Below are 24664 nucleotides of genomic sequence, written 5' to 3'. Positions count from 1 at the left end.
TTAGAGTATACCATTTTGAGAGATAACGAAAAGTTGACATCTCTGGTGCATATTGGATTTTCGAATTTTAAAGTGGGATAAAAAGGGCGTTTTTCTGAGAATGGGAGTTTTGGTGCGGAGATCGCAACACTGACACCAACCATCAGCTGTTGTGACGATTATGCATTACACATCTGCCAGTAGATAAATGAACGAAATTTTGTAAGAATGTCTATACGTTTTTTGCGACTGTTTTCTACTGCCTCATTACGGCAAACAAACCATAAAAATGCAGTAGGCGATAAAAGCCTGGTTGATAAAGTGGCGATAACCAATGATGGCGCTGTTGTGGTCGCATGGCATCCAGATATACCATTTCCATATGAATGTTCTAAGCCTCTACCGAAGGCATTAGATTCACAGAATATATCGCTGATCAAAGTAAACGCATTGCGCACTGCAATGAGTGCCTTCAAGAACAAAAAACCAGAAGTAGCACGCCAGGAACTTATGCAACTAACACATACGACCAAACATCGCTGGTTCCCACGATCGCGTGATAAGCGTGCAAAAAATACATCCATGGATCGTCCTTATTTGTAAATACACTGTAGGTGTACGGTGCACTCACACTTCATTTTAATGTTTATTTCAACTTAATAAATAGCAAAAACTATTCAACTCGTCGTTTTTTTAATATACTGCCCAGGATCGCCGATATGGATGGTAACTCGGAAGCAGTTTGATGAGAGGTTTGTGGTTTTAAATTTGTCAAATTTCGGTGTTGAGGGAATGTGGGCATCAATTTCGGGTCGCATGCTATAATGGTCGTATTATTAAAGTCAACAAATAGAAAGATCATTTGAAGCTAAACTTACGCAATAGCGGCTCCTTAAAATAGCTGCTCTGCAAACATTCCTCGGCCGTAGCTCGCTTCTTAGGATCATACATAAAAAGAAAGTTTAATAGCCGTAGTCCGGCTGCAGTCAAATATTGAAATTTTGGCTTCAAATTGTTGTAAGGTTGTTTCTTTAATGTGAAATTTTCCAAAGCAGGCATTTTGGAAAATTCAGGCCATATGTTTTCAGATGGTGTGCCGAGCAAATCTATAATCAAATCCAATTGGCCAAGCTCGGTGTTACCAGGTAGAAGCGGTTTGTGGGAAAGCAGTTCACCCAATATGCAGCCGACTGCCCACATATCTACTGCTGTTGTTTGAGTTGCTGATCCCAATAACAACTCTGGTGAACGATACCACAATGTTACAACTTGTGGAGTCATGGGTGTAGCTGGTTCTCCAAAAAGACGGGCAAGACCAAAATCAGCTGTTTCAAGCATTAGCTGGAGATTATTACACAATTTCAAATTTTGTATTCTCTAAAAGAATTACCTATTTTCACACAACCCTGGTCGGTCATTAATAAGTTAGACACTTTCAAATCGCGATGGATTATGTATCGTGAATGCATATATTTCAATCCATTCAAAACTTGTAAGATAATACATTTGACTTCAGGTTCGGAGAACGGCTGTGCCATATTGTCTAGTAGTGAAGCTAAATCCTGTTCACAATATTCCATAACAAGGAAGATGCTGAAACACACTTAATTAGTATATATGGGATTTATATTTATACTTAATATACACCTTTCTAAACTTTTGCCGACAACAACATCCCTCAGATTTACTATGTTTTCGTGTTTACATGCTTTCAAAATCATTATTTCTCGTAATCCACTTACTGGTAAACCATCTTTCTCTTGGTCCATACGCACTTTTTTTAAGGCTACCACTTCGTTCGATCGTGTATCCCTGGCCCGATCTAAACAGATATATAAAACAATAACCTGGATTCCTTATATGTACGTACTGTTTACTTACAAACGATGCCATAGGTACCTTCACCTATGCGATTCAATTTTTCGAAATCAGTTACTGCGCGACAACATCCATGCTGTCAAAGACATTTGTTATTTTACATTCATAAATGGTAGTTTATTTATTACAAACCACATCCGAATCTTTTATTTCAATCGGTTCGCCACTTTTTATGGATATCAAATAGCCTTTCCTTGTTACTGGTGCTTGTGGATCCGTAGATTTAATGATATCGGTAGCTTCTGCAAACAGTTTAAATGTGATTTTAAAAAGAACAAAATAATTTGTTTTTCTTAAAAACTTTACCTTTACTCATGGTTTTTCACAGTATTATTACTTTATACAATAAACAATTTCGTTATAAAAATGTAAAATTTTAGACGTTCGACGGTACACTCAGAAGTATTCACAATAACTAATGAGAAATGCCGGTAGATATTAACCCATGGTGTACAAAAATTAATGTTAGCTTCAGCTAAGCGAAACAATTATTTTTTTGTTTTGCGGGACGTTAGTAGGCTGCAACCGTCATAATCGAGTTGTCAATCGCATACGTTTTGTGATACAATATGTTAACAAAAGCGCACAAAACTGTTTATATCACAAGTTATCATACCTATAAATGAAAACCTCTATTAGTGATATATACAAGTACTTAAAGTTGGTGAGCGGAGAGGTATGCAATATGTCAGGAATTTAGCGTTACTAATTCGCATCAACTGATGGGCTTAGTTCCCATAATTTAAGCGGATTAAGGGAATTGTTGTTGGCAGTACTGTCGAATATCTATTGTGAATGAAAAATAACAAACATTTAAGAAGAAGAACAAGAAGGCTGGAAATAATCATTGCAGCACTAATATTGTGGCACAATATGATGAGAACTAATGGAGTATTTGTTTTATAGCACCTATTATGAATTACAACCCCATAAATTGTATAATAGGTGCTTTCCATTTCAATTCATCCGGGCTATTAGGGACATGTTCTTCGATTTCGATGTAACTCAAATATGTAGCTCTCTGGTCAAAATAATGAGACACGTATTTTTTTGTTCGCCCGAAAAAATTTTTTTCAAGATTTATCGGCAATTTTGTTTTTCGGCTCAAAATCGATTTTTTTAATTATATAAGAACATTTTTTTTTTAATTGCTCATAACTTAGTCAAAAATTAAATTTTGGGTTCAAAATGACCGTCATTACTTGCACGAGCGACTTCATGTACAAACAATAGCAAAAAAGTAGTTGAAAATTTTTTTATTTTGCAAAAAACAAAAAGTGAGAAATTTTTTCGAAATTCAATATTTCAAAAAGTGTATTTTTTCATCTTTTAGCTTTTTCCAAATCAAGAGAACACCTCACACTTCAATTGAGATGAATGCCCAGTTGCTAAAATCAGTTGTTTCTGAGTAATGAATTTTTGAGTAAAAAACCTGTTTTTTCGGCACAAACGTGAACGGCTCAGTAAATATTGACAAAAATAGTATCCACACTACAAAAAATGACAGAAATTGATGCTCTTAATAATTTTACTGTTAACATTCAAATATTGTGATATTAACTTCAATTGTTCAAGCGCGAGAATGCGGACTTTAAAATTGGCTATTCCAAATTTTACACTCTCCGACCGAAATGGGTTGTCCTTTCACCTATGAAGCAATTTTGTTTGAGCATTTATTGCACTAATTTTGAATTACTATTAGTGGGCCTGAAGAATTGCTTAAATAGGTATGGTGTCGAAATTTTGAATTTGCGTAATATCGTCCTTTGTGCCGGAGTCTGTTCAATAAACAGCGATGCATGCGTCAATGGAATAGTCGAAAAAATTACCGACTATTTTCAATAAGACATACCTTTCGCTGTCTGGGAAGGTAATGATCTCATCAAAAAGACCATTTCAATAGAAATCTTTATCAAAACATTGTCTCAATGGACTTTAAAAGTAAATACTCACCTTCAGTGCAAAAAAATTCAACAAAATGGAATAGCACGAAAAAAAACTCTCAAAACAAAATTAATCTCATTTAATATTACACATTCGCGGAAATTTGGTCGGTGATTGTTAAAAATGAAGTACAGTCGTACCACTGGAAATTGAAACAAGTTTCTATTTTCATTGTAGTATGCTATTTTGGCCAAAGTACCGAAAGCTATGTTGTCATTACTGATGATTTAACTCATGATTCATGCATGCATTCTTGGCAATTCACAAAATTTTACATGATTTGAAGAAAAGATTTCCAAAAATTATAACGCGGAGTATGACAATAATTTCTGATGGAGCGGCTAGTCATTTTAAGAATCGATTCCAATTTCATGAATTCAAAACATCGAAACTTCAAATGAAATGGTTGTTTTCTGCGACAGGGTCGTGCGATGGTATAGGGGGACTAGGGGGGACTTTGCGACGAGGCACAATCTAAGTGCTGATGAAACACAGTATATTAAATCTGCAGAGACATTCGTTGAAATCGTTCAAAAAAAACTCCGAATATAAAACATCTAATTATACCAAATGAAGAATTAGAGAGTTTTCGGATTGAGAAAAAAAACATCTGGAAGAAAGCACCAGCATACAAAGGTATTCGGGAAAGTCGTATGTGGAAAAATGAAATTGGAAGAAACAAAAAAACAAAATAAAGTGTACATGGCAAGAACTTGTGAACATATGTGAAAAATTGCCAAATAACAGCCATGATTTAATTAAAGTTGAGATTCACGTGATTTAATAAGTTACATATACGACTGACTTAGGTTAAGATTCTTGATAGACATTAAATGGTATGGTAAGCGATATACAAAAAATAACTTCGACACCATACCTATTTAAGCAATTCTTCAGGCCCACTAATAGTAATTCAAAATTAGTGCAATAAATACACAAACAAAATTGCTTCATAGGTGAAAGGACAACCCATCTCGGTCGGAGAGTGTAAAATTTGGAATAGCCAATTTTAAAGTCCGCGTTCTCGCGCTTGAACAATTGAAGTTAATATCACAATATTTGAATGTTAACAATAATGAGTGGATACTATTTTTGTTAATAAAGCGTTTTTCAGTAAGAGCGCTTTAACTTTTTTTTGAATAAAACACAAACGGTTTGACTTTTTTAACTAATTTTTTTTTATTATCGAGTTTGAACATATACATTGTGGTATGAAATTCGATTTCTTTTGCATGACCACCGCGTGTACGTTTTACGAAGTCCAATCGTTGAACCCAATTTTCGACCACTCTTTTGCATAAATCGGCCGAAATTCCAGCAATTTCGCGTTCAATATTGGCTCTGAGCTCACAAATCGTCGCCGGCTTGTTACTGTAGACCAATGACTTCACATAACCCCAAAACGGGACGGCTTGTTAAATGGACCGTAAAATGGCCGTAATGCTCTTAAAGTAGCAGCAACAGAACGATTATTTTCATAAAAAATTTGCACAATTTGCAATCGTTGCTCAAGTGTGTAGCGTTCCATGATGAAATGTATACTAATAAAGTTTACAAATGATAAGCGAAAAATAAAAAATATTGCGTCGTTCGCCCTCCCTATCGGAAAAAATTTGGAGCGCACCTATTGAATAACCCTATATATACACACACCTGCCATAACCCCACTAATTCGTACCCCTGCGATTTCTTCTCATATGGCAAAAATTATGAACACACCACATTTTTATAAATATATATTTACTGAACAGTTCACGTTTGTGCCGAAAAAACAGGTTTTTTACTCAAAAATTCATTACTCAAAAACAACTGATTTAGCTAATGGGCTGAACCCAATTGAAGTTTGAGGTGTCCTCTTGATTTGGAAAAAGTTAAAAAAAATACACTTTTTGAAATATGGAATTTCGAAAAAATTTCTCACTTTTTGTTTTTTGCAAAATAAAAGAAATGTCAACTACTTTTTTGCTATTGTTAGTACATGAAGTCGCTCATGCAAGTAATGACGATCATTTTGAACCCAGAATTTAATTTTTCGGTTCATTTTTGACTAAGTTATGAGCAATAAAAAAAAAAAAGAGGTTGTCTGTAAAGTCGGTTTACTGACGATAGTTTAACGTGACAACGTCATAAGAAAATATTGATGGAATGGTTGAAATTTTCAAAACAAAATTTTAATTTTATTTGTTTGATAGATATTTTGTATGGATATAGAGGAGGAGGTTAATTGAATTGCAATGGAATAGGTCAAGTTACATTTACACATACGTGAAGAATGACGAAACATTTATCAAATTCATGAAAGATATCTTCAATTTCGATGGTGCATCAGACGTTAATAAGTCAACAACACTAAGAGGCACCATCATCGATTTGCCTTTTTCAAGACACTTTAAACTCGAAACACTCCCTTTCATTTCCTATTTTTCCTATCATCGTTAATTCTCAACAGAGAATTGGTTCATTACCATGCTCACAGGAAGAAGGCATATGCAAATACATGTATGTGAATTTATATACAAATGCGCATATACTTACATATATATGCTCACTCAAGTAGGACAGAGCCAGATGTCGAACGTTGCCGAACGCGGGGGCCGATTGTGCTCTTTGTCGTTCGTTCCGCGCTCTCGCTTCCAGTTCAAGCACATTAGCTTACATTTGCTTGCGTACGGAATAGATTCGTATATTTGATATGTCCATATGACTTGTATGCATCTTTACATATAGATTTGTTCTTTTTGAAAATTGCGCGAAATTGTATATGTATATGCATGTTTATATACATATATTAGTATACAACATATCTTATAAGGTATGTGGTAAATATTACCATACATTTTTTCCTTCATATTATAATAAAGAAATTAATAATAATAACATTAAAACAACAGGTATTATTAACAAACTTGGTTTTATTTTAAATTCTTCAAGTAAATCAAATTAATAATAATCAACAAGAAGGCATATGCAAATACAAATACGTGAATTTATATATGTACATATGCGCATATACATACATATATACGCTCACTTAAGTAGGAGAGAGCAAGATGTCGAACGTTGCCGTTCGTTTGCTTTGTTCGTTCCGCGCTTTCGCTTGCAGTTCATTCAAGGTAACGGCAATGAGCAAGGTAACGACAAATGAGCAAGGTAACGACAAATGAGCAAGGTAACGACAAATGAGCAAGGTAACGACAAATAAGCAAGGTAACACTAATGAGCAAGGTAACGAGACATTTTTTCGTGCGGGCAGCCGGCTAAATCGATAAGACGAAAGCAGCATTAGGAGCAAGATAATTATAGGTTCATTATAATATTGCTATAAAGTTCATATTTTATTTTCTTCATTTTATTATTATTCATCCTCAATGTTTTCAATTTCAACAAATGATACGAGTGGCTTATGATAGCTAAAATATGATACAAATGCTTTGGTTTCGATGTTGTCAACATGTCTTTGAAATACCGCGTCAATGGTTGTTTTTGATCGTGTTGTCGATTCAGTGCGATTGTTACACATTTTTAAATTGAATGTTGTATTGAGAACGTCAATTAAAGGAACCGCTGTGTCCAAAGCAAAATTTACGTTAAAATCGCCACTTAAAATCATTGGAACTTTATTGTAATCTTTTCTAAGTATCCGCGATACTTCTGGTGTATACTTTATTAAATTTTCGTGAATGAATTCCGTGATGCTATTTATTGATTTTTTTTTCTGTCGATATTCACGACACTTTTCTGCATTATTTTTCGGCATAATTGCGGTAAATATTTAAAAATGAAAATATTTACGAATATAAAAATACACACGCGGTTGCTATTATGAGCGTCCCCAGCAAAACCTGCGTGACCGAAACTCTAACACAATTACATTTTTTTGAATGTTACAAACACATATGCACGCAGGTTTTGCTGGGGCGTGACCGAAACTCTAACACAATTACACATATGCACTCGTATTTGTTTGAAAATCGACTTTTTTTTTTGGTTCTCCGTCACCTTTAGAAAATGTGTAAACAGTAAGCAAACTTTATTCATATATTTTTCCTCATTTTTGCATCAGTAAAATTAAACAAACGCCGTAGCCGAATGGGTTGGTGCGTGACTACTATTCAGAATTCACAGAGAGAACGTCAGTTCGAATCTCGGTGAAAACACCAAAATTAAGGAAAACTATTTTTCTAATAGCGCTCACCCCTCAGCAGGCAATGGCAAAACACCGAGTGTATTTCAGCCATGAAAAAAAGCTCCTCATAAACATATCATAAAATAAAAAAATAAAATAACTGTATAAAACAAATTTTTTTCTTGTGATTCGAACCAAGGATTTTGGATCGGAAGCTCACATTGCTAGCCGCTCGGCTATCGCGCCATGCTGTCGGCGCTGGCCTAAAAGTTATTTAGTTCGTCGCTACGTGTATATGTAATATTCGTAGCCAGGAGTGTCGCTTTTTTCGTTTCACTTTTTCTCAAATCACTCCCAACGATTCTAAAGAAGTTTTCACTTCAAAAATGTTTCGGGCGAACAAAAAAATACGTGTCTCATTATTTTGACCAGAGAGCAACATATTTGAGTTACATCGAAATCGAAGAACATGCCCCGAACAGACCGGTTGAATTGAAATGAAAAGCATCAAACTTACAATTTTCCAGCTTTCTCGTTCTTGAGATAGTATAGATACAATGCTAGTTTGCACTAACACGTTCGAAGTTACATTAATTGTTTTGATATTTCGGAGCAGTTTGAGAAATTGCAGTTTAACATATTTTTTAAATAATTAATTATTTCTTAGTATCAAAGCAGCTAATACCTTTATTTGTTGCCTGCGGTCCATTTTTTACTGACAAAACTATCCAATGAGCAAATCAGCTGTTCATTAATCCGCGGTTGTTTGCCACACTACAATGTTAATCAGAATTAACTACATCGGTAATTTCGATTACCGCCGCCGTCTGTCTAGGCAATTAGACAAGAAGCGAAAATGTCTGGAAACGGAACGAAAATAACCAGACTAACAGAAATCACAAGAAACAGAAGTGGAAATGAAGCGGAAGTGAGTAGATTCATTGCTGATTAGTGGTACAAGAAAATAAATAACCTGGAAACGCGGAAGAAGCAAAAAGCAGCAAAGCGAGAGACAGAAACAACTAAACTTGATAGTTATACAATTAGAACGGAGAAACAATGTTGAACGATGAAATAACAAACAATGTTAACCCTTCAATAAATATTGAAATGCTTGCCAATGTGGCAGAAAGACATACTCATTTGTAATAACTAGCTCAATAAATAGAGAAATTTAAATTAGCAAGTATAATTTATTATAACAAATTTAAGAAATAAAAATTTTAAACCAGCCTACTTGTTTTTGATGCTTTAAAGTATAAGGCATTGTGATGACTTGAATACAGCGCGTTATTTTTTAACGAAATATTTGTCGAAAGGGATGGACAGTGTACTCATACTTTCAACATGTCAACAACTGATGAGGGCTTTACTGCGTAACTTATTGAATTTTCATTGCCTTTCTTGTCAACTGGTTCAATCTTTTATATGGTGTTAAATTAGTAATTGGTCTATTTTGGCAAGCATAACCACTGTCACCTAAAATATAATAGCTATTCATTGCTATTGCTTAACACGTGTTCGTCGTGTACTGATCAATGACAATCGCAATAACCTGAAATAGATCCTAGAAAATTAAAATTAACCGCGAATCGGGATAATGATTTATAGTAGGATATTTTTTGACTGTGGGTAATAACTTCAAAAACTCTTCAATACATTTGTGTATAATGCCACGAACAATATAGCGGGATATATTCGTAGAGAAACATGCCTCTGTAACCCCATACCTAGCGCCACATCCCAGCCAAAAGCTCAAAACGCTCTTTTCAAAATTGATTCTAGGGCTGTGGTGGTCATCCTTAACTGCCGATTTATAATAACATTATCTCTTTTCAAAACGATATTACTACAATACAAATTATGTTAACGGTATTTTCTTTTATCATAGGAGTTAAAGTTGAAACTTACTTATGGGAAGTGCACAATTTTCTTTACTTCAATTCGTCTGCTCAACATTCTTCTCTTTTGTTGCAAATTTGTTACACTGTTAAATAATTCCAAAGACACCATAAAATATTATATTTTATACAGATATGTATTATAAAATATTTCTTTTTTTAAACCATATTTTACTCGAAACTACGGCATTTTTTCTCAGTTCTGCCGCATGAAAAAAATCAAGTTTGTACACAACTTAGCAGTAAACTTTACAGTCTTTTGCTTTAGCGTATTCATTGACTTTTCAACATGGAAAAACTTAGAGTTTACAAATCGTACAATTGTATTACGAAAATCGACGCTCTATGAAAAGTGTTCATCGAGTGCTCTGACTAACTAATGGCTACGTCAATAAGCAAATTTGCCATATTTGGGCTGAAGAGCAACCCGAAACTATTCAAGAACAGGCATTACATCCATTGAAAACAACCGTTTGGTGCGGCCTATGGGCTGGAGGAATCATTGTCCCATATTTCTTCAAAGACGAGGGTGGCACCAATGTAACAGTTAATTGCGAACGCTATCGCATCATGATAAACCACTTTATGATACCGAAAATTGAAGCCCGTGATCTCCACAACATTTAGTTCCAACAAAACGGTGCTACTTGTAGCAGTTGCGGCCAACATTCAAAAGGATTATATTTAAAAATACATGGCATGTCATATTCTTTCATCAAAAACTAATTTGCTATTTCTGATACCTCACCGCATCCTCACCGCATAAACGTTAATTGCACTATATTTTTACGCATATATAGTAATGCGTAAATGTCACGCTTCCGTTGAGAGGAATACTGCACTAAAAAATAAAATACAAAAAACAAACTTGTTGCCAATACACTAAAAAATAGACTTGGAAAAAAATAATCGCTAACCGCCATCAAGAAAGTAAAATGTACTCTCTCATGTTTTGTATATTGTTGATGAGTTGTGCACATTGGGTGAAAAAAAGCTGTGAGTATCCGAAAACAATACAAATAGTCGTATACTGTAGTCGATATGAGCCTATGTGGACTTGGTCGACCCCAGCTTACATGCACACATACTCGTATATGCATGTGTATGTATTATGTGTATATGGCGGAGATTTTATTTGCTAAACAATTAGATGGCCTATTATCACCTCAGTCTTAAATTTTGTATACAAGTGCAGTCGGATATAAAAACAAATTGTATTTCCTCACCGGATATCAGTGCAGCTTTGGCATTTACCGTTTACATTTTAGGGGAAAATCTACGTAAATTGAATTGAGAAAACTGTATAAAAAGGATATCGGAGTATAACTCGTGTGAAATACCTAGTGACTTAAAAAACAAGGATAATATAAAATGAGTACGAGTACATTGTGGTTATTTGTTATTATCCTCATTGTATATCTTACACTGGTGCTTAGCGGAGAAGTGTTGCGACCTGAGCAAAGTGGTACACTACAAAGTTTCGGCAGCTCCGACTTAGAAGATGAGGCGAGAACGAGAAAATATCGCCACAAATTGTGTAAGATTATGCTCTCAAAGTAAAAAGAAAAAATCATGTGGTATTCAAAATCCGAGATAAAAAACAAACATTCCATACAGATTTTAAATATAATGATGATTTATTAAATCATATTTAACCATTATAATCAAATGCTAGGTTCTATGGTATGTTCAAAAACAATACAAAATTAAGACAAATCCTGAGCATCTAATACACGCCTTGTAGTGATAAAAGATAATTTTCCTTAATACCAGTTATATTACAAAACTGAAGGCATACACAAGCATTTGAAAATAACGAAGCAATCAAATTATCAAAGATCAACAATTTCATTTCATTGTTCTTTTTTGTTACAAAGAAAATACTTTTTGGAAATTGGAAATTTCCATAAGATCTTCAAGTTCACTTTCTTATTGAATGTTTATATTGTGGTATGCATTAAACATAAATATGTTATTTCGTAATATTTTTTATATACTCATATAATCGAAATGTTGATATCGTGTCTAAACCTTGTATTTCACATCTTCGCTGGCGGTGAAATTGCGAAGATCATTAGAAAGTTTTAGAAATACATTTACTTTCGTGTGTATGTAAATAGTATCCGTTAATCTAATAACAAATATTACTGAAAATGATTAACAAATGTTGCAATGCTGCAAAACCTCAATCTGTGTTTGTAAGAGATAAGTCACGATTTTCGTTTTCCGAAAAAGTCACTAAAATGAATATATGTACAAGATAAAGCTGCTACATATGTATGTACATACCTTTATGCATGGTGCTCTTTTAATGGAAATTATCACTTTTCACTTTCATTCATATTACTACATTGTACTAAGGTTGAAGACTGATTATCAGCCCACCCATACATATACTCGTATGCATATACATATGTAAATGCATTTTGCCGGTTTAGTCACAAATGCGTATTCTGAAAATAATATCAACTGGAGCATTTGCTGTTGGTAAAAGGTGTGAATAATGAAAGTGAGCTAATCTTTTCTTTGGCTTAATTTTATTACACAATATTAAAATTAATATTAAATTAAAGCTGTCAAAAAATCATTTGATATATATTAAATTGTAATATTTTCGGTTAATTGAATTGAAACTCTCATTTGGCATTTGATACCCATATTGTAATATTTTATTTACTTCATAAGTATTTTATTCGAATGATCTTAAAAATATCCGGCTGAACGTAGAAAGTAAAAAAATGTTTGAATTCAAAATGTCATCGAAGCAAAGCTATGGATATATGTACATACATACTACTTATAAATGTATGCAACTAACCGTCATCTTTCCTGGACAACAACAATCAATTCAACAAATTTTTACTAAATACAACAAGGGAGTGATGTCATTGTGGTGCAAATCGACTATTCCAATCGAGAATATTTATAGAAACGGGGTATTAGAAGCCTTTTTATAGATTCTAGCTTTCATCTTTTGTTATGACGAATTCCTAGCTGGAGTCAAAAGTATAGATAAATCTGGGTAGCCTGCATCTCAGACTAGTATACCGCTATGTTCAGAAGCAATCTACGAAATGCTATTTTTTTTCGCTTTTGCTTATAACAATTTGGCTTCGTTTTGTTAGCTACCTGAACATTTAGAGAACAGTATCCCTTCCCATTTAGAAAGTAGACATTCTTTTGAAGTGCATTTAATTCCGAAACCGAGCTAAGCGGTAAAATTTGTTTTTTACTTCGAGCAGTTTATTTCGGATAGGGAATCGTATAAAGTACAGCAGCAAAGTTGCAATCCTTTTACATATTTCCCTATATTTCCTATATTAATATCCTTTCAACAGTATTCTTGGATAATCCGTGTGGATCAGCTATGCATAATACAGCAATATTCATAAAATTTTCTTTGAAAAATTTACTTTGATGGACATTTCCTTCTGCGAATCTAAGAGTACAGAGATCTTTCTTATGTGCTTACTGGTACTGGGAGACTTCTGTTATTCCTCGAATTTTCCATATTTCAAGCTTGAATAATGAATTGCAGAATGGCTTTGTCGAACTGTACCGAAAATAAAATTTATTCAAATGGATTTTTCCTGTTTTTATAATTTTTGGATACCTAAGAATAATCAATGATGCGAAAATCATATTTAATATTATGAAAATGGATCGTATTTTCCTCAAGTTCACAATTCCAAGAAAACACGACTTTTGAGTGTTAAAAATGATTTAGATTTTCGTTGATCTAACCTTAAAAGCTCTTTACGAAAATGCCGGCTCTAACTCGACTTTGACTAAGATAGAGTACCTGTGTGCAAGGATATAATATTGTTTACACAACGATTGTATGTAAGAGCACAAAAGAATCGCGATAAATATAGACACGTATATATGTCTGCACACCCATGGACAATAAAGACATGGACATGCCTCTACTTTTTGACCAGTTTTGGTATTATACTTTTGATTCTTTCGTGTCTATTAATATTTCGATTATTTATGTGTTGTGGAATTTCCTATAGCAAGTTATATACCAAATAAAAGGGAATTTTATCTTATGTTTAACTAACTAATATAGTAATCCCAAACAAATCGAGTATGTATTTTGTATGTACATATGTATATGTATATACATAAGTAAATTGAAAGTGTATCACCTGATTTTTATTCCACATTTTTGTCTAGAGCACTGTTTTCTTTTTTTTTTATGAAAAAATATTTTAATATAAATATTGGAAAATTTCTGACAAAGGAAGGATATAAATGAAAAAAAAAAAATGGTTTTTATTCGATGGATTTTTTGGTCTAAGTAACGGTGTTTTTACACCATTTTCAAACGGCTCTCCAGGAGTCTGTAGAGAGGTTATTGTGTAATTTTGTTATTGTGTAATTTTGTATATTTTGTGTATTATTCCACATTTTTGTCTAGAGCACTGTTTTCTTTTTTTTTTATGAAAAAATATTTTAATATAAATATTGGAAAATTTCTGACAAAGGAAGGATATAAATGAAAAAAAAAAATGGTTTTTATTCGATGGATTTTTTGGTCTAAGTAACGGTGTTTTTACACCATTTTCAAACGGCTCTCCAGGAGTCTGTAGAGAGGTTATTGTGTAAACGGGAAACTTTTCTTAAAGTTGGGATTACCCTTTTAAGCTCTAGCCACCACGCTCTATGTTTTTTTAGAAAATACCATTATGTAAGATAAAGATACAATAGATTTAAATTTTCAAAATTTAGTGATTGAAAACCTTTCTTTTGGAGTTTTCAATAAAAAATGATTCTTATTTTGTTCAAAGCCTTATAGTAATCACTAGTGGTAGTGCCATTTGTTTGCAAATATAGATTCAAACTTACGAAGCAATCCCTTAAATCATCATTCCTATCCGAATTTGCCGAGTTAGTTCTATAGAGCTTAATGTCGTATGTTGAATACTTTGGGAGTTCCCCTAAATAGTTCGACTCAGAAAAGATGTGCCAAACTTCTTGTTTTAGTTGTATATGCATGTTCATATTATATATACCCGTACATATATAAGTAGCATTTACCCTACTTTATTGGGTTTTCGGTGTGCGTCTTAATGTTTTCCACAAACTACGTTCGAGATATGAAAGTTTTACCGTATATTTCTATGAAACCTGGTACTCATAATACTGTTTGCCCTGGTATTGAAAGAACACAAAATCGGTCAATAACCTCGCTCACCTGCCAATAGCCCTTATTAAAAAAACGTGATATCTCTTTTATAAGCCAATTACTAAGATTGTATGGAAATTATTCTTTTGGAGTGATAGTCACAGCCGAGCGACAGACAGCCACCGACAGAAAGGCTTAAATATCAACAATAAGTAGTGATTTAGCTCCAATTGGAGTTAAGAATTTTCCTTTAATCAGATTACAATTAAGTGTAATTTACTGTACTCTCACTTCGTACCTATGTACATTTGTATATCAAATATTTCCACGATTGTTTACATACCTCCATGCCAATCACACATTATTATTATATTTTCAGGGTACCTTTGGGGCTGGCATGCTCTAGCTATTGCCTATTGGGTCAAAGTAAAGCTTATTGTTGTGGGTTTCTTTGTTGGCAGCGCAGTATTCGTCGCTCTACGTTACGTCTGGCCAAATAAATGCGCTAGTGGTATTGTACACGACTCGCCCACTATTGTATACGATCATCCGCCGTAAGTGACATCAAACACATAATTTGATCTCAAACAGTAAAAAAAATAATTTCATTTCTTAGTCCATCGTTTGCTCATGATCATGTACCATATTCACTCGATCACTCGCCACATTTCGATCACCCATTCAGTAGTTCAGACTCTGTTGATCCTTACTCTGCCTACGCTGGTTCGTATGCTGAAGATATAACAGCCACTGCAGAAGTGATACCGTCAACAGCAGAAGGCACACATCGAGTTGGACGACGAAGTGCGCATCAACAAACCGAACATTTAATGAAAACTGAGGAAAGGTACATAAACTAATATATCTATTTTGTAGTAGAGAACCATAAGCATCTAAATTAATTTCAACCTTCAGAATTGCAGAATTTATGTTCGAGTTTTTGGGCTTGGATTCGCGCGCGTGTCGTCGACGTTTTATTTGTGAAATGGAGTTCCGTTCCCGTTCAAGTCCACTCAGTAGCATGGCGTTCCGGATTGTGGGCCGCGGCTTTTTCGAAAAATACATGAATATACGAAATGAGCTTGGTCAAGCCCATTCGTTCGCAGAATGTGCTGCAGTTAACCCCGAGTGCGTATTTATCGAGCAGAATGTGGAGGATGATACTGCATCTCAAAGTCAAAATACTGTTGAATTACAAAGCGACACTGTTAAAGCCGCCAATGAAATGGATAATAGCTCAACGGAGATTCAAAATAGCGCAAATGATGTTATCATGCATCTGGAAAATCAAAATGAAGCGAACCTGCACGCGGAACGCCGGCACATAAAACAAATTCAAAATAACAATTGGAAGTATAACTCCGTGACCGCTCGCCTCCTGAAGCAGGGGCGCTTAAATTGAACTTAGCCCATTACGTTTTTAGAAAACTAGACGATTTAATTTTAGATACAAGACGCCAATGGAGTGTCGATATTAATTTAAAAAAATTTAGCTATTAAAGATTTATTTATTTTACGATTAGATGTATTATTATTATGAAGGCGTGTAGCACTGCGACCTGAAATATCTATTGTATCCCCTTCATGAATTCGGGGCAGAACTGCCCTAATAAATCTCAGTGTTAGTTCTATTTTATTGAGTTTTATTTCCTCCTCTGGCAAAATATGTTTACCCAGGTGTCTGTCCCGTTAGGCGTAATGCCAGCATATGTTTGACGGTTTCATCTTACTCCTGCAGAGCCTGTTACTTCAATTGGAGTATGTTCCAAAGTTAATAACTTTGTGATAATTTAATCTATAAGGTCCTGTTAGAATTCCTGTGATTATTCTTAAATTATTCCTATTTAATTCTATACAATCTTTAAATCAGCTTAGTTGAAAGCTACCTATCATTGATTTTGATAGATTGTCAACTTCCTGGAGACATGTTCGCATGGATTCTGTTATGCACACACACACAAGTCTTTTGTAGAGTGTTTATTACTGCTTGCTTCCTCGTGCAATTTTCTCAGACTAGTGTTTAGTAGGAAATCATAGGTCCGACCACAGTCATGTAGATCCATCGCAGCAATTTTGGTGCATATCTCCATCTTTTCCATGCAATCGCATTGCACGCCATGAATACTCTAATGATATTTCTTGTCATCTCTTCTACGTGTGCCTTCCATAGTAATTTTTGGTCAAATGTTATACCCACGAAATTTACTTCGGTTGGATGTGATTTTATTTATTTTAGATAAAAATTTTACATTTTCTTAAATTTAATAAAAATTAAATACTAAATTTTCTTTCTTGTACAGCATTTTCTATTACTTTTCTTACATGTAAGAACCACGTATCATTTTCACTATTTGCTAAAAAATATGTTTTTCCAACTCACAAGACCGGTTAATATCTAAATTTTTTTGGTCTTTTTCTTTGTAACGGCATTTATTTGTTCAGCCATTTTTTCTATTTTCTTTTGATTGATAGGTTCTGCATTGCGGGTTTCCTTTTTGCTATTATGTTTCTGCTTTTGCGCAATGTCGTGTATAATGCCATTTACTTTACTCCATATAAAGTTAAGGAAGTCCATTGCAATGTCTTGCTTGAAGAACGCAATCGATATTAAAGCCACTAAAATCAGTGCTGAAATTGAGTTTTGATTGAGATCCGCTTCAAGTGTGCGGACTTCGGATTTTAAGTCTAACTGAATATATACCGAACTGGTGTCTGCAACAAATGTTTCCGAGGGTAGAATATAAGTGTAAGTCTTGTCGGAAAGCGTAGACTTCAGCTCAACTACATAGCTTTTACCATCAAGAGGTATGCGGGGGAGGAACACCATAATGCCAGGATTGTAGTTCGATTTTAGATTTAAAGGAGTTTCGACACGTTGCGAGTAGATTGGCGATTCGGAGGCTCCCTTACGATACATAACGATACGTAAAGATTTATAGTGATCATTCAGCGTAGCTGAAACTCGTGCTATTACATCGACAAATGAAATTGGACTTATGGCAATAAGATTAATACCACGCACATCATTTTGCTCTATTTTAATAGTTCGTGAATCTGGAATTGCGCGCCCAACATTTGAACCAGGTGCTCCAGCATCTTTAAGCTTTACAACATAACTGCATCCAGGTTGCAGGCCTCGTAAACGATATTGACCGTTATTTTCGCTCGTTGCTTCTTCCTGATGATGTTGGCAACCTTCGTCGGTGGAGGCTTCGATATTTACTTGCGCGAAGGGTTCACCATTTAACGAGTTTATGGATCCAAAAACGGAGTAAGCCACACGCTTTCCGCTAAAAATAAATTGCGTAAAAAATTATTTATATTACATGAGGGTACCAAAAAAAGTTGTGGAGTTTCCACCGGATTTATAAATATATTATTTTTTAAGACTTCCCCCAGGATATCTGGGAAAATATTTAGATTTACGTGAACTGGACCGATTTAAAAATACCAGAGAAAATAGAGCTTTTATAAATAAAATAAGTTAAAAAAATCAAAAAAAATTATCTCAGGTAATAGAGTTTGAACTTACAAGGTCGGCATAAAAATGTGGCCGTCGTAGATGTTGTTGTTGTCGTAGCAGTATACTTTGCCCTGTCAATGTATGTAGTGTAAATCACCGGTCGTCTTCGTCTAGCTCATCTGACGGTGGGCACAGGAAACTTGCTGTTTCGACAGGTTGGGTCCATAAGGAGAGGGGTGTTAAATTAATGGGTTTGATGGGGCATGTGAAAAGATGGTTAATGTCGGATGCCTTCACATGCCGGACATATGTTTAGTATGTGGGGGTCGATTTTGGTTAGGTAGGAGTTTAACCTGCTACAGTATCCAGAACGTAATTGTCAAGGTTAAGCGGGACTTTCGAGCTGGAGCTGGAGCTCTTCGTCTACAATGGGTTGTTGTTGTTGTTGTAGCAGCATAAACATTCCCCATATTTACACCCGGGGAATGCTGCTGGAGTGACAGTCCTTGCCCGGATATAAATCCGGGTCGTTTCGGTAACGTAAAACCGACCGTCGTGGAAACGGTTCTTGAGCTGGAGCGCTTCGTCTGCAATGGGTGGTGGGTGGTGGTTGGCCTCCGATAACGGAACGCAAACTTCCGACATATATAATAGAATACTTCATATATATATATGGTATAATAGAAGAGTGTAAACTGAAAAGGTTGATATAAAAATGTTTAAAAACTTTATCAATAGAATCTTCTTCTTCTTAATTGGCGCGATAATCGCTTACGCGATTTTGGCCGCGCTTAACAAAGCGCGCCAGTCGTTTCTTTCTTGTTCTAACCGGCGCCAATTGGACACACCAAGTGAAGCCAAGTCCTTCTCCACCTGATCTTTCCAACGCAGAGGAGGCCTTCCTCTTCCTCTGCTACCACCAGCTGGTACCGCATCGAATACTTTCAAAGCCGGAGCGTTTGTATCCATTCGGACGACATGACCCAGCCAACGAAGCCGCTGGATCTTTATTCGCTGCGCTATGTCTATGTCGTCGTAAAGCTCATACAGCTCATCGTTCCATCGTCTGCGATATTCGCCGTTGCCAACGTGCAAAGGTCCAAAAATCTTACGCAGAATCTTTCTCTCGAACACTCCAAGCGTCGCTTCATCGGATGCTGTCATCGTCCACGCTTCTGCGCCATGCGTCAGGACGGGCATGATGAGAGTCTTGTAGAGTGTTAGTTTTGTTCGTCGAGAGAGGACTTTACTGCTCAGTTGCCTACTTAGTCCAAAGTAGCACTTGTTGGCAAGAGAGATTCTTCGTTGGATTTCAAGGCTGACATTGTTATCGGTGTTAATGCTGGTTCCTAAATAGACGAAGTCTTTTACAACCTCGAAATTATAACTGTCTACAGTGACGTGGATGCCGATACGCGAGTGCGCCGACTATTTGTTTGATGACAGGAGGTACTTCATTTTGTCCTCGTTCACCACCAAACCCATTCGCTTTGCCTCTTTATCCAGTTTGGAGAAGGCAGAACTAACAGCGCGGTTGTTAAGGCCGATGATATCGATATCATCGGCATACGCCAACAATTGTACGCTCTTATAAAATATTGTGCCTGAGCGATTAAGTTCTGCGGCTCGTACGATGCTCTCCAACATCAGGTTAAAGAAGTCACACGACAGTGAGTCACCCTGTCTGAAACCTGGTATCAAACGGCTCGGAGAGGTCCTTCCCAATTCTGACGGCGCTACTGGTGTTGAGCAACGTCATCTTACATAGCCGTATTAGTTTTGCGGGGATACCAAATTCAGACATAGCGGCATACAGGTAACTCCTTTCCGTACTGTCGAATGCAGCTTTGAAGTCGACGAAAAGATGGTGTGTGTCGATTCTCCTTTCGTGGGTCTTTTCCAAGATTTGGCGTATTGTGAATATTTGGTCGATGGTAGACTTTCCAGGTCTGAAGCCACACTGATAAGGTCCAATCAGTTGGTTGACGGTGGGCTTCAGCCTTTCACACAATACGCTCGCTAGAACCTTATAGGCTATATTTAGAAGACTAATCCCGCGGTAATTGGCACAAATTGCAGGATCGCCCTTCTTATGGATTGGGCAGAGCACACTTAAATTCCAATCGGCAGGCATGCTTTCATCCGACCATATTTTGCATAGAAGCTGATGCATGCACCTTACCAGCTCCTCGCGGCCATGTTTGAATAGCTCACCCGGCAGTCCGTCGGCGCCCGCGGCTTTGTTGTTCTTTAGCCGCGTTATCGCTATTCTCACCTCGTCATGATCGGGCAGCGGAACGACAATTCCGTCGTCAACGATTGGGGTATCGGGATCTTCACTTTCTCGGTGACATGCGCAGCTGTCACTGTTTAATAAGTTCGAGAAGTGTTCCCTCCATAATTTAAGATTGCTCTGTACGTCAGTCACCAGTTCGCCGTCTTTGTTCTTACAGGAAAACGCCCCGGTCTTAAAACCTTCTGTAAGCCGCCGAACTTTCTGGTAGAATTTTCGGGCGTTGTTCCTGTTGGCCAGCATCTCAAGCTCTTCGCACTCACGTATTTCGGCCTCTCGTTTCTTCTGTCGGATAATACGTCTCTCTTCCTTTTTCAGCTCTCTGTAGCGATCCCACATGGCTCGCGTTGCGCCCGATCGCAGCGTGGCTCTATAGGCGGCATCTTTTCTTTTCCTTTCCTTTTCTTTTCTTTTCTTTTCTTTTCTTTTCTTTTCTTTTCTTTTCTTTTCTTTTCTTTTCTTTTCTTTTCTTTTCTTTTCTTTTCTTTTCTTTTCTTTTCAATAGAATCAATAGAATCTAAATGAGTAAAATTCTTAACTTTTTTTTAGAAGAGAGGCTTAAAAGAAACTAGAATGATACTATTCTGATTCTGTTTAAAAAAATTTTTAAACACTTTTATGCATATTTTTTTACACCATCTCTTGTGTTTTTTTATAATTTTTTTTAATTAATTTTATTTAAAAAAAAAACATTTTTGGAGGTACCGTTCATCTTATAATTTTGGAAGAAGTCTTAAAATTTGATAAATTTTATAATATATGTACATATTTATGATCTGACATACTCACATTAGCTCCACCTCGACAGTTTCCCCATTTTTAATATCTATAATTTTCGAGCTGGGTTCGAACTTATACTCTTTCATCATGGGCCGCAAAAAATATTGCGATGGGGAAAGTGAATGGAAATTTATAGGTCCTTCACCAGTTACCAAATTTCTACGATAGCTTTCAGCTCCACTTAAAGATAGTAGAACACCACTCAAAGTTTTACCCTCCTCATCTTTGACTTTCACAATAATCTCACATAATTTAATCGCACTGAAAGAAGCCGAGTGCCGGTTGTATTGAGAGAAAACATACGATTCCTTTTCTGCTTTCAACTCATATACAAGATTCTCATCGATAGGACCAAATTTAAATTCACCATTAATATCTGTGTGAATAGTTTGCGCGATCAGTTCTTGATTATGAGGATAGCTTAGTGTAACCGTAGCATCCTTTATGGGCGGCACCACTCTACCTTTTAAAATCAAACCTCGTGTAGCAATAAAATTGAATGCAATGTCCACGCAATCGTTACCACCCTTTAACTCTTTCGTTTGAGGCGAGAAAAGTAAGATATCACTTTGTGGTTTAATATGCAATATTTCCTCAGGTTGCAAATGGGTATCGTAGCGGAAAGCATATTTTCCATCTACCTTATGTGCTTCAGCAGTTGGAGTGATCACTTGCTTACCCAAGGATTTGGATTCCACTACGAAACGTAGATTATCAGTTGACGGATCCGTAGATAGTACTCTCACTCCTATTTTATGGGCAATCGCAGTGATAATTATTGGACTACCATCAGTTGTGCTAAATGTTTTCGGTAGACTCTCGTCATAAATGTGACAGCCTTCTAGTTTAATTTTATATGTGCCAAATGTAGGCACACAAAAAGTATTTACACCTGCAAGCAACTTGAGAGTTTCAACTGAAGGTTGCTGTTGCTCAACAGCTCCTGTAGGACTTATAGAACTGTATTTCATCTGCGGCAAAATAAAAATATTTTTAAATATTGATTCAACAACTTTTTGTTAATGTATATAACTTACAATAGCGCGGTGGCTTGATATTATAGAAACCTCATAGCCACGTTGAATAAAAGGCGGCGCAGTTTCACTAGCGCTAGCAATATTGATGAAAGCAGTAGTAGAATCAAAACACATATTTAATTGAGGTATGGTTAGCTCATATGGGCCCGGAAGTAGATCTTTGAATAAGTATTTTCCACCTTGCAGTAAGAAACATATGTATTTCCATTTAATACTTAATTCAAATAGTATTCAAAAAGCTTACCGTTCGCATTCACACTTTGCTTCTGCCCTGTAGGTTGACCCACTGCGTCTAATGAACGCAGCGTAACCAAGACTTCCGTGCAAACCGGAGGTGCATCTCGAAGGCATTTAAGTTCTCCCGTTAATGTTGCACGCAATTGTGAGAATATTATGTCCCTCAATGGTTCGGATTGCACTTCTATTTGTTGTTGCACTGGGAAAAATTGTACACCGCTTGTTTTATCAGCATCAGTCGTTAGAACTTCGATATTGAATTTCCCACTTGTTAAGAATGTGCACCATTCTCCAGTTTCGGCCTTACTTGACACGGTGGTGTGGAAACTGGATACGTGCTTCGTAATTCCTACAACGTATGATTTTTGGGACACTACTTTTCCACAGACTTCGTAGGCAACAGGCACTAAATCTGCAATACTTGATGTAGTTATTTGTAAATTCACTTCAATTTCATCAAATTTGAGTTTCGGGTATTCCACGTGGAGTTTATAGTTTCCCGATTTCATATTTTCCATCGTGTAACTGCCATCAGCATTCGTTTTTGTTATAATTTTACCATCCAGTTTAACTATAGCACCTTCAATTGGAATCCCACCAATCGATTTAAGTACGTTGCCAGTTACACTGAAACCAGTAATCTTCGATGAATTGTATTTATTAGAATTCATTAAATTCATTAAATTTTATACTTACTTTAAATTCATTATTTAATTCGACATTATCTTTTTTTACATCTAACTCCAGGAATGCAGGCGTAATATGTAATTTGTATTTGGGGTTTTCAATAATTGGCTGAACCAAATACCTGCCTGGTGGTACGCCTTTAAAAATATAATTGCCGATTTTATCTACTAAGGTATAGCATACCGAATCTGTTTCATAATCGGCATTGTAAATGGTCAATGCGACAGGAGCACTTTTGTGACAAAGTAGTGGAAGAGTTTGCTTTTGCATATAAAAACGAACTTAAATAAATATCATTTGGAAAAGTAAGCATACAATAAAACTTACCCCTTTCTTCTTGAATATTGCTATTCCAACGCCTGATGTTAATTGACCATTACTGTCAAAATGTCCAAGTACATCAAAACCTCCAACGACCAAAGAATTCTTTGGCAGTTCTGTGTTGCCGCTTTCTACTAAAACAGTGTGTTCCGATTTTGAAAAATGCCATCGAGGATGTGTTGCACGCAATGTGTATCTTCCAGGTATTATGGGAGTGAATGAAAATATGCCATTTATATCGGTAGTAGTACGACGTTGCTCGCCACCATTTTCGGAATTCAGTACTATATCTACGCCATGTGCACCACTATTGCTATGCCCAGCTAGCGCTACTTTGCCTGTAATACCAAAACCTTTGAACGCGAAGTTTACATCTTTGCCTTGACTGCACAAGTCCATTTTTCCATCAAAGCTAAGTTCCACTTGCTCCGGCTCAAAGCTCCATCCCGGAGGTGGCGAGACTCGCAACAAATATTCCCCTTTATCATAAATGGGCAGAAAATAATAACCATTCGAAGGCGAACAGTCAGTTTTATCTTTCAGTGAGCCTTGCTTGGTTAGTCTTATGAAAAGAACACAAGGGTTTTCAAATTTATTACATAGGTTAGATTATTAGAAAATGAAATCAGTAAAATGAGTCGAGTCATGACAACGATAAAGTAAATTCTGTTTACTTACAGTTTAACTTCTACTTTGGAGAAATCAATATCTGCATGACTTTTTATAAAACCTCCGCAGCCAAGGACTTCATTTGCTGATGAGTAATACAGAAGACAAATTAATTTAATAAATAGAATTGAAAAAATCACACTATTAGACCCCATTGCTCCTCTTAACCAAATGGACCCGGCGTGAAAGTCATGTGTATTGTACAAATCTGTAAATAT

The 24664-nt window shown here is 35.9% G+C and overlaps 4 protein-coding genes across 4 annotated transcripts; 2 read left to right on the top strand and 2 right to left on the bottom strand.

Annotated features, from left to right (window-relative positions):
• Positions 1 to 123: 123 nt before the first annotated feature.
• Positions 124 to 660, top strand: LOC128866467 (39S ribosomal protein L42, mitochondrial). The gene has a single exon (XM_054107231.1). The coding sequence runs from the start codon at positions 208 to 210 to the stop codon at positions 580 to 582; it is 375 nt and encodes a 124-aa protein (XP_053963206.1). The 5' UTR covers positions 124 to 207; the 3' UTR covers positions 583 to 660.
• Positions 597 to 2274, bottom strand: LOC128866466 (cyclin-dependent kinase 10). The gene is made up of 7 exons (XM_054107230.1): positions 2164 to 2274; positions 1990 to 2099; positions 1861 to 1933; positions 1627 to 1801; positions 1370 to 1572; positions 858 to 1304; positions 597 to 798 (listed from the first exon to the last, which is right to left on the bottom strand). Exons 1-7 carry the CDS (start codon positions 2171 to 2173, stop codon positions 653 to 655), a joined length of 1164 nt encoding a protein of 387 aa, XP_053963205.1. The 5' UTR covers positions 2174 to 2274; the 3' UTR covers positions 597 to 652.
• An 8841-nt stretch (positions 2275 to 11115) lies between these two features.
• LOC128866465 (uncharacterized) lies at positions 11116 to 16835 on the top strand. Its single transcript, XM_054107229.1, has 4 exons — positions 11116 to 11365; positions 15339 to 15513; positions 15576 to 15806; positions 15875 to 16835. The coding sequence occupies exons 1-4, from the start codon at positions 11200 to 11202 to the stop codon at positions 16359 to 16361; spliced, it is 1059 nt and encodes a 352-aa protein (XP_053963204.1). The 5' UTR covers positions 11116 to 11199; the 3' UTR covers positions 16362 to 16835.
• A 325-nt stretch (positions 16836 to 17160) lies between these two features.
• LOC128866464 (BOS complex subunit NOMO1) lies at positions 17161 to 24664 on the bottom strand. Its single transcript, XM_054107228.1, has 7 exons — positions 24456 to 24664; positions 23784 to 24339; positions 23466 to 23717; positions 22777 to 23410; positions 22533 to 22711; positions 21505 to 22466; positions 17161 to 18249 (listed from the first exon to the last, which is right to left on the bottom strand). Exons 1-7 carry the CDS (start codon positions 24599 to 24601, stop codon positions 17355 to 17357), a joined length of 3624 nt encoding a protein of 1207 aa, XP_053963203.1. The 5' UTR covers positions 24602 to 24664; the 3' UTR covers positions 17161 to 17354.

This window comes from Anastrepha ludens, chromosome 6 (assembly GCF_028408465.1).
Source record: "Anastrepha ludens isolate Willacy chromosome 6, idAnaLude1.1, whole genome shotgun sequence".
Taxonomy (NCBI): Eukaryota; Metazoa; Arthropoda; class Insecta; order Diptera; family Tephritidae; genus Anastrepha; species Anastrepha ludens.
Note: the sequence above shows the minus strand (reverse complement) of the source record. Positions and strands in the feature narration are given on the sequence as shown.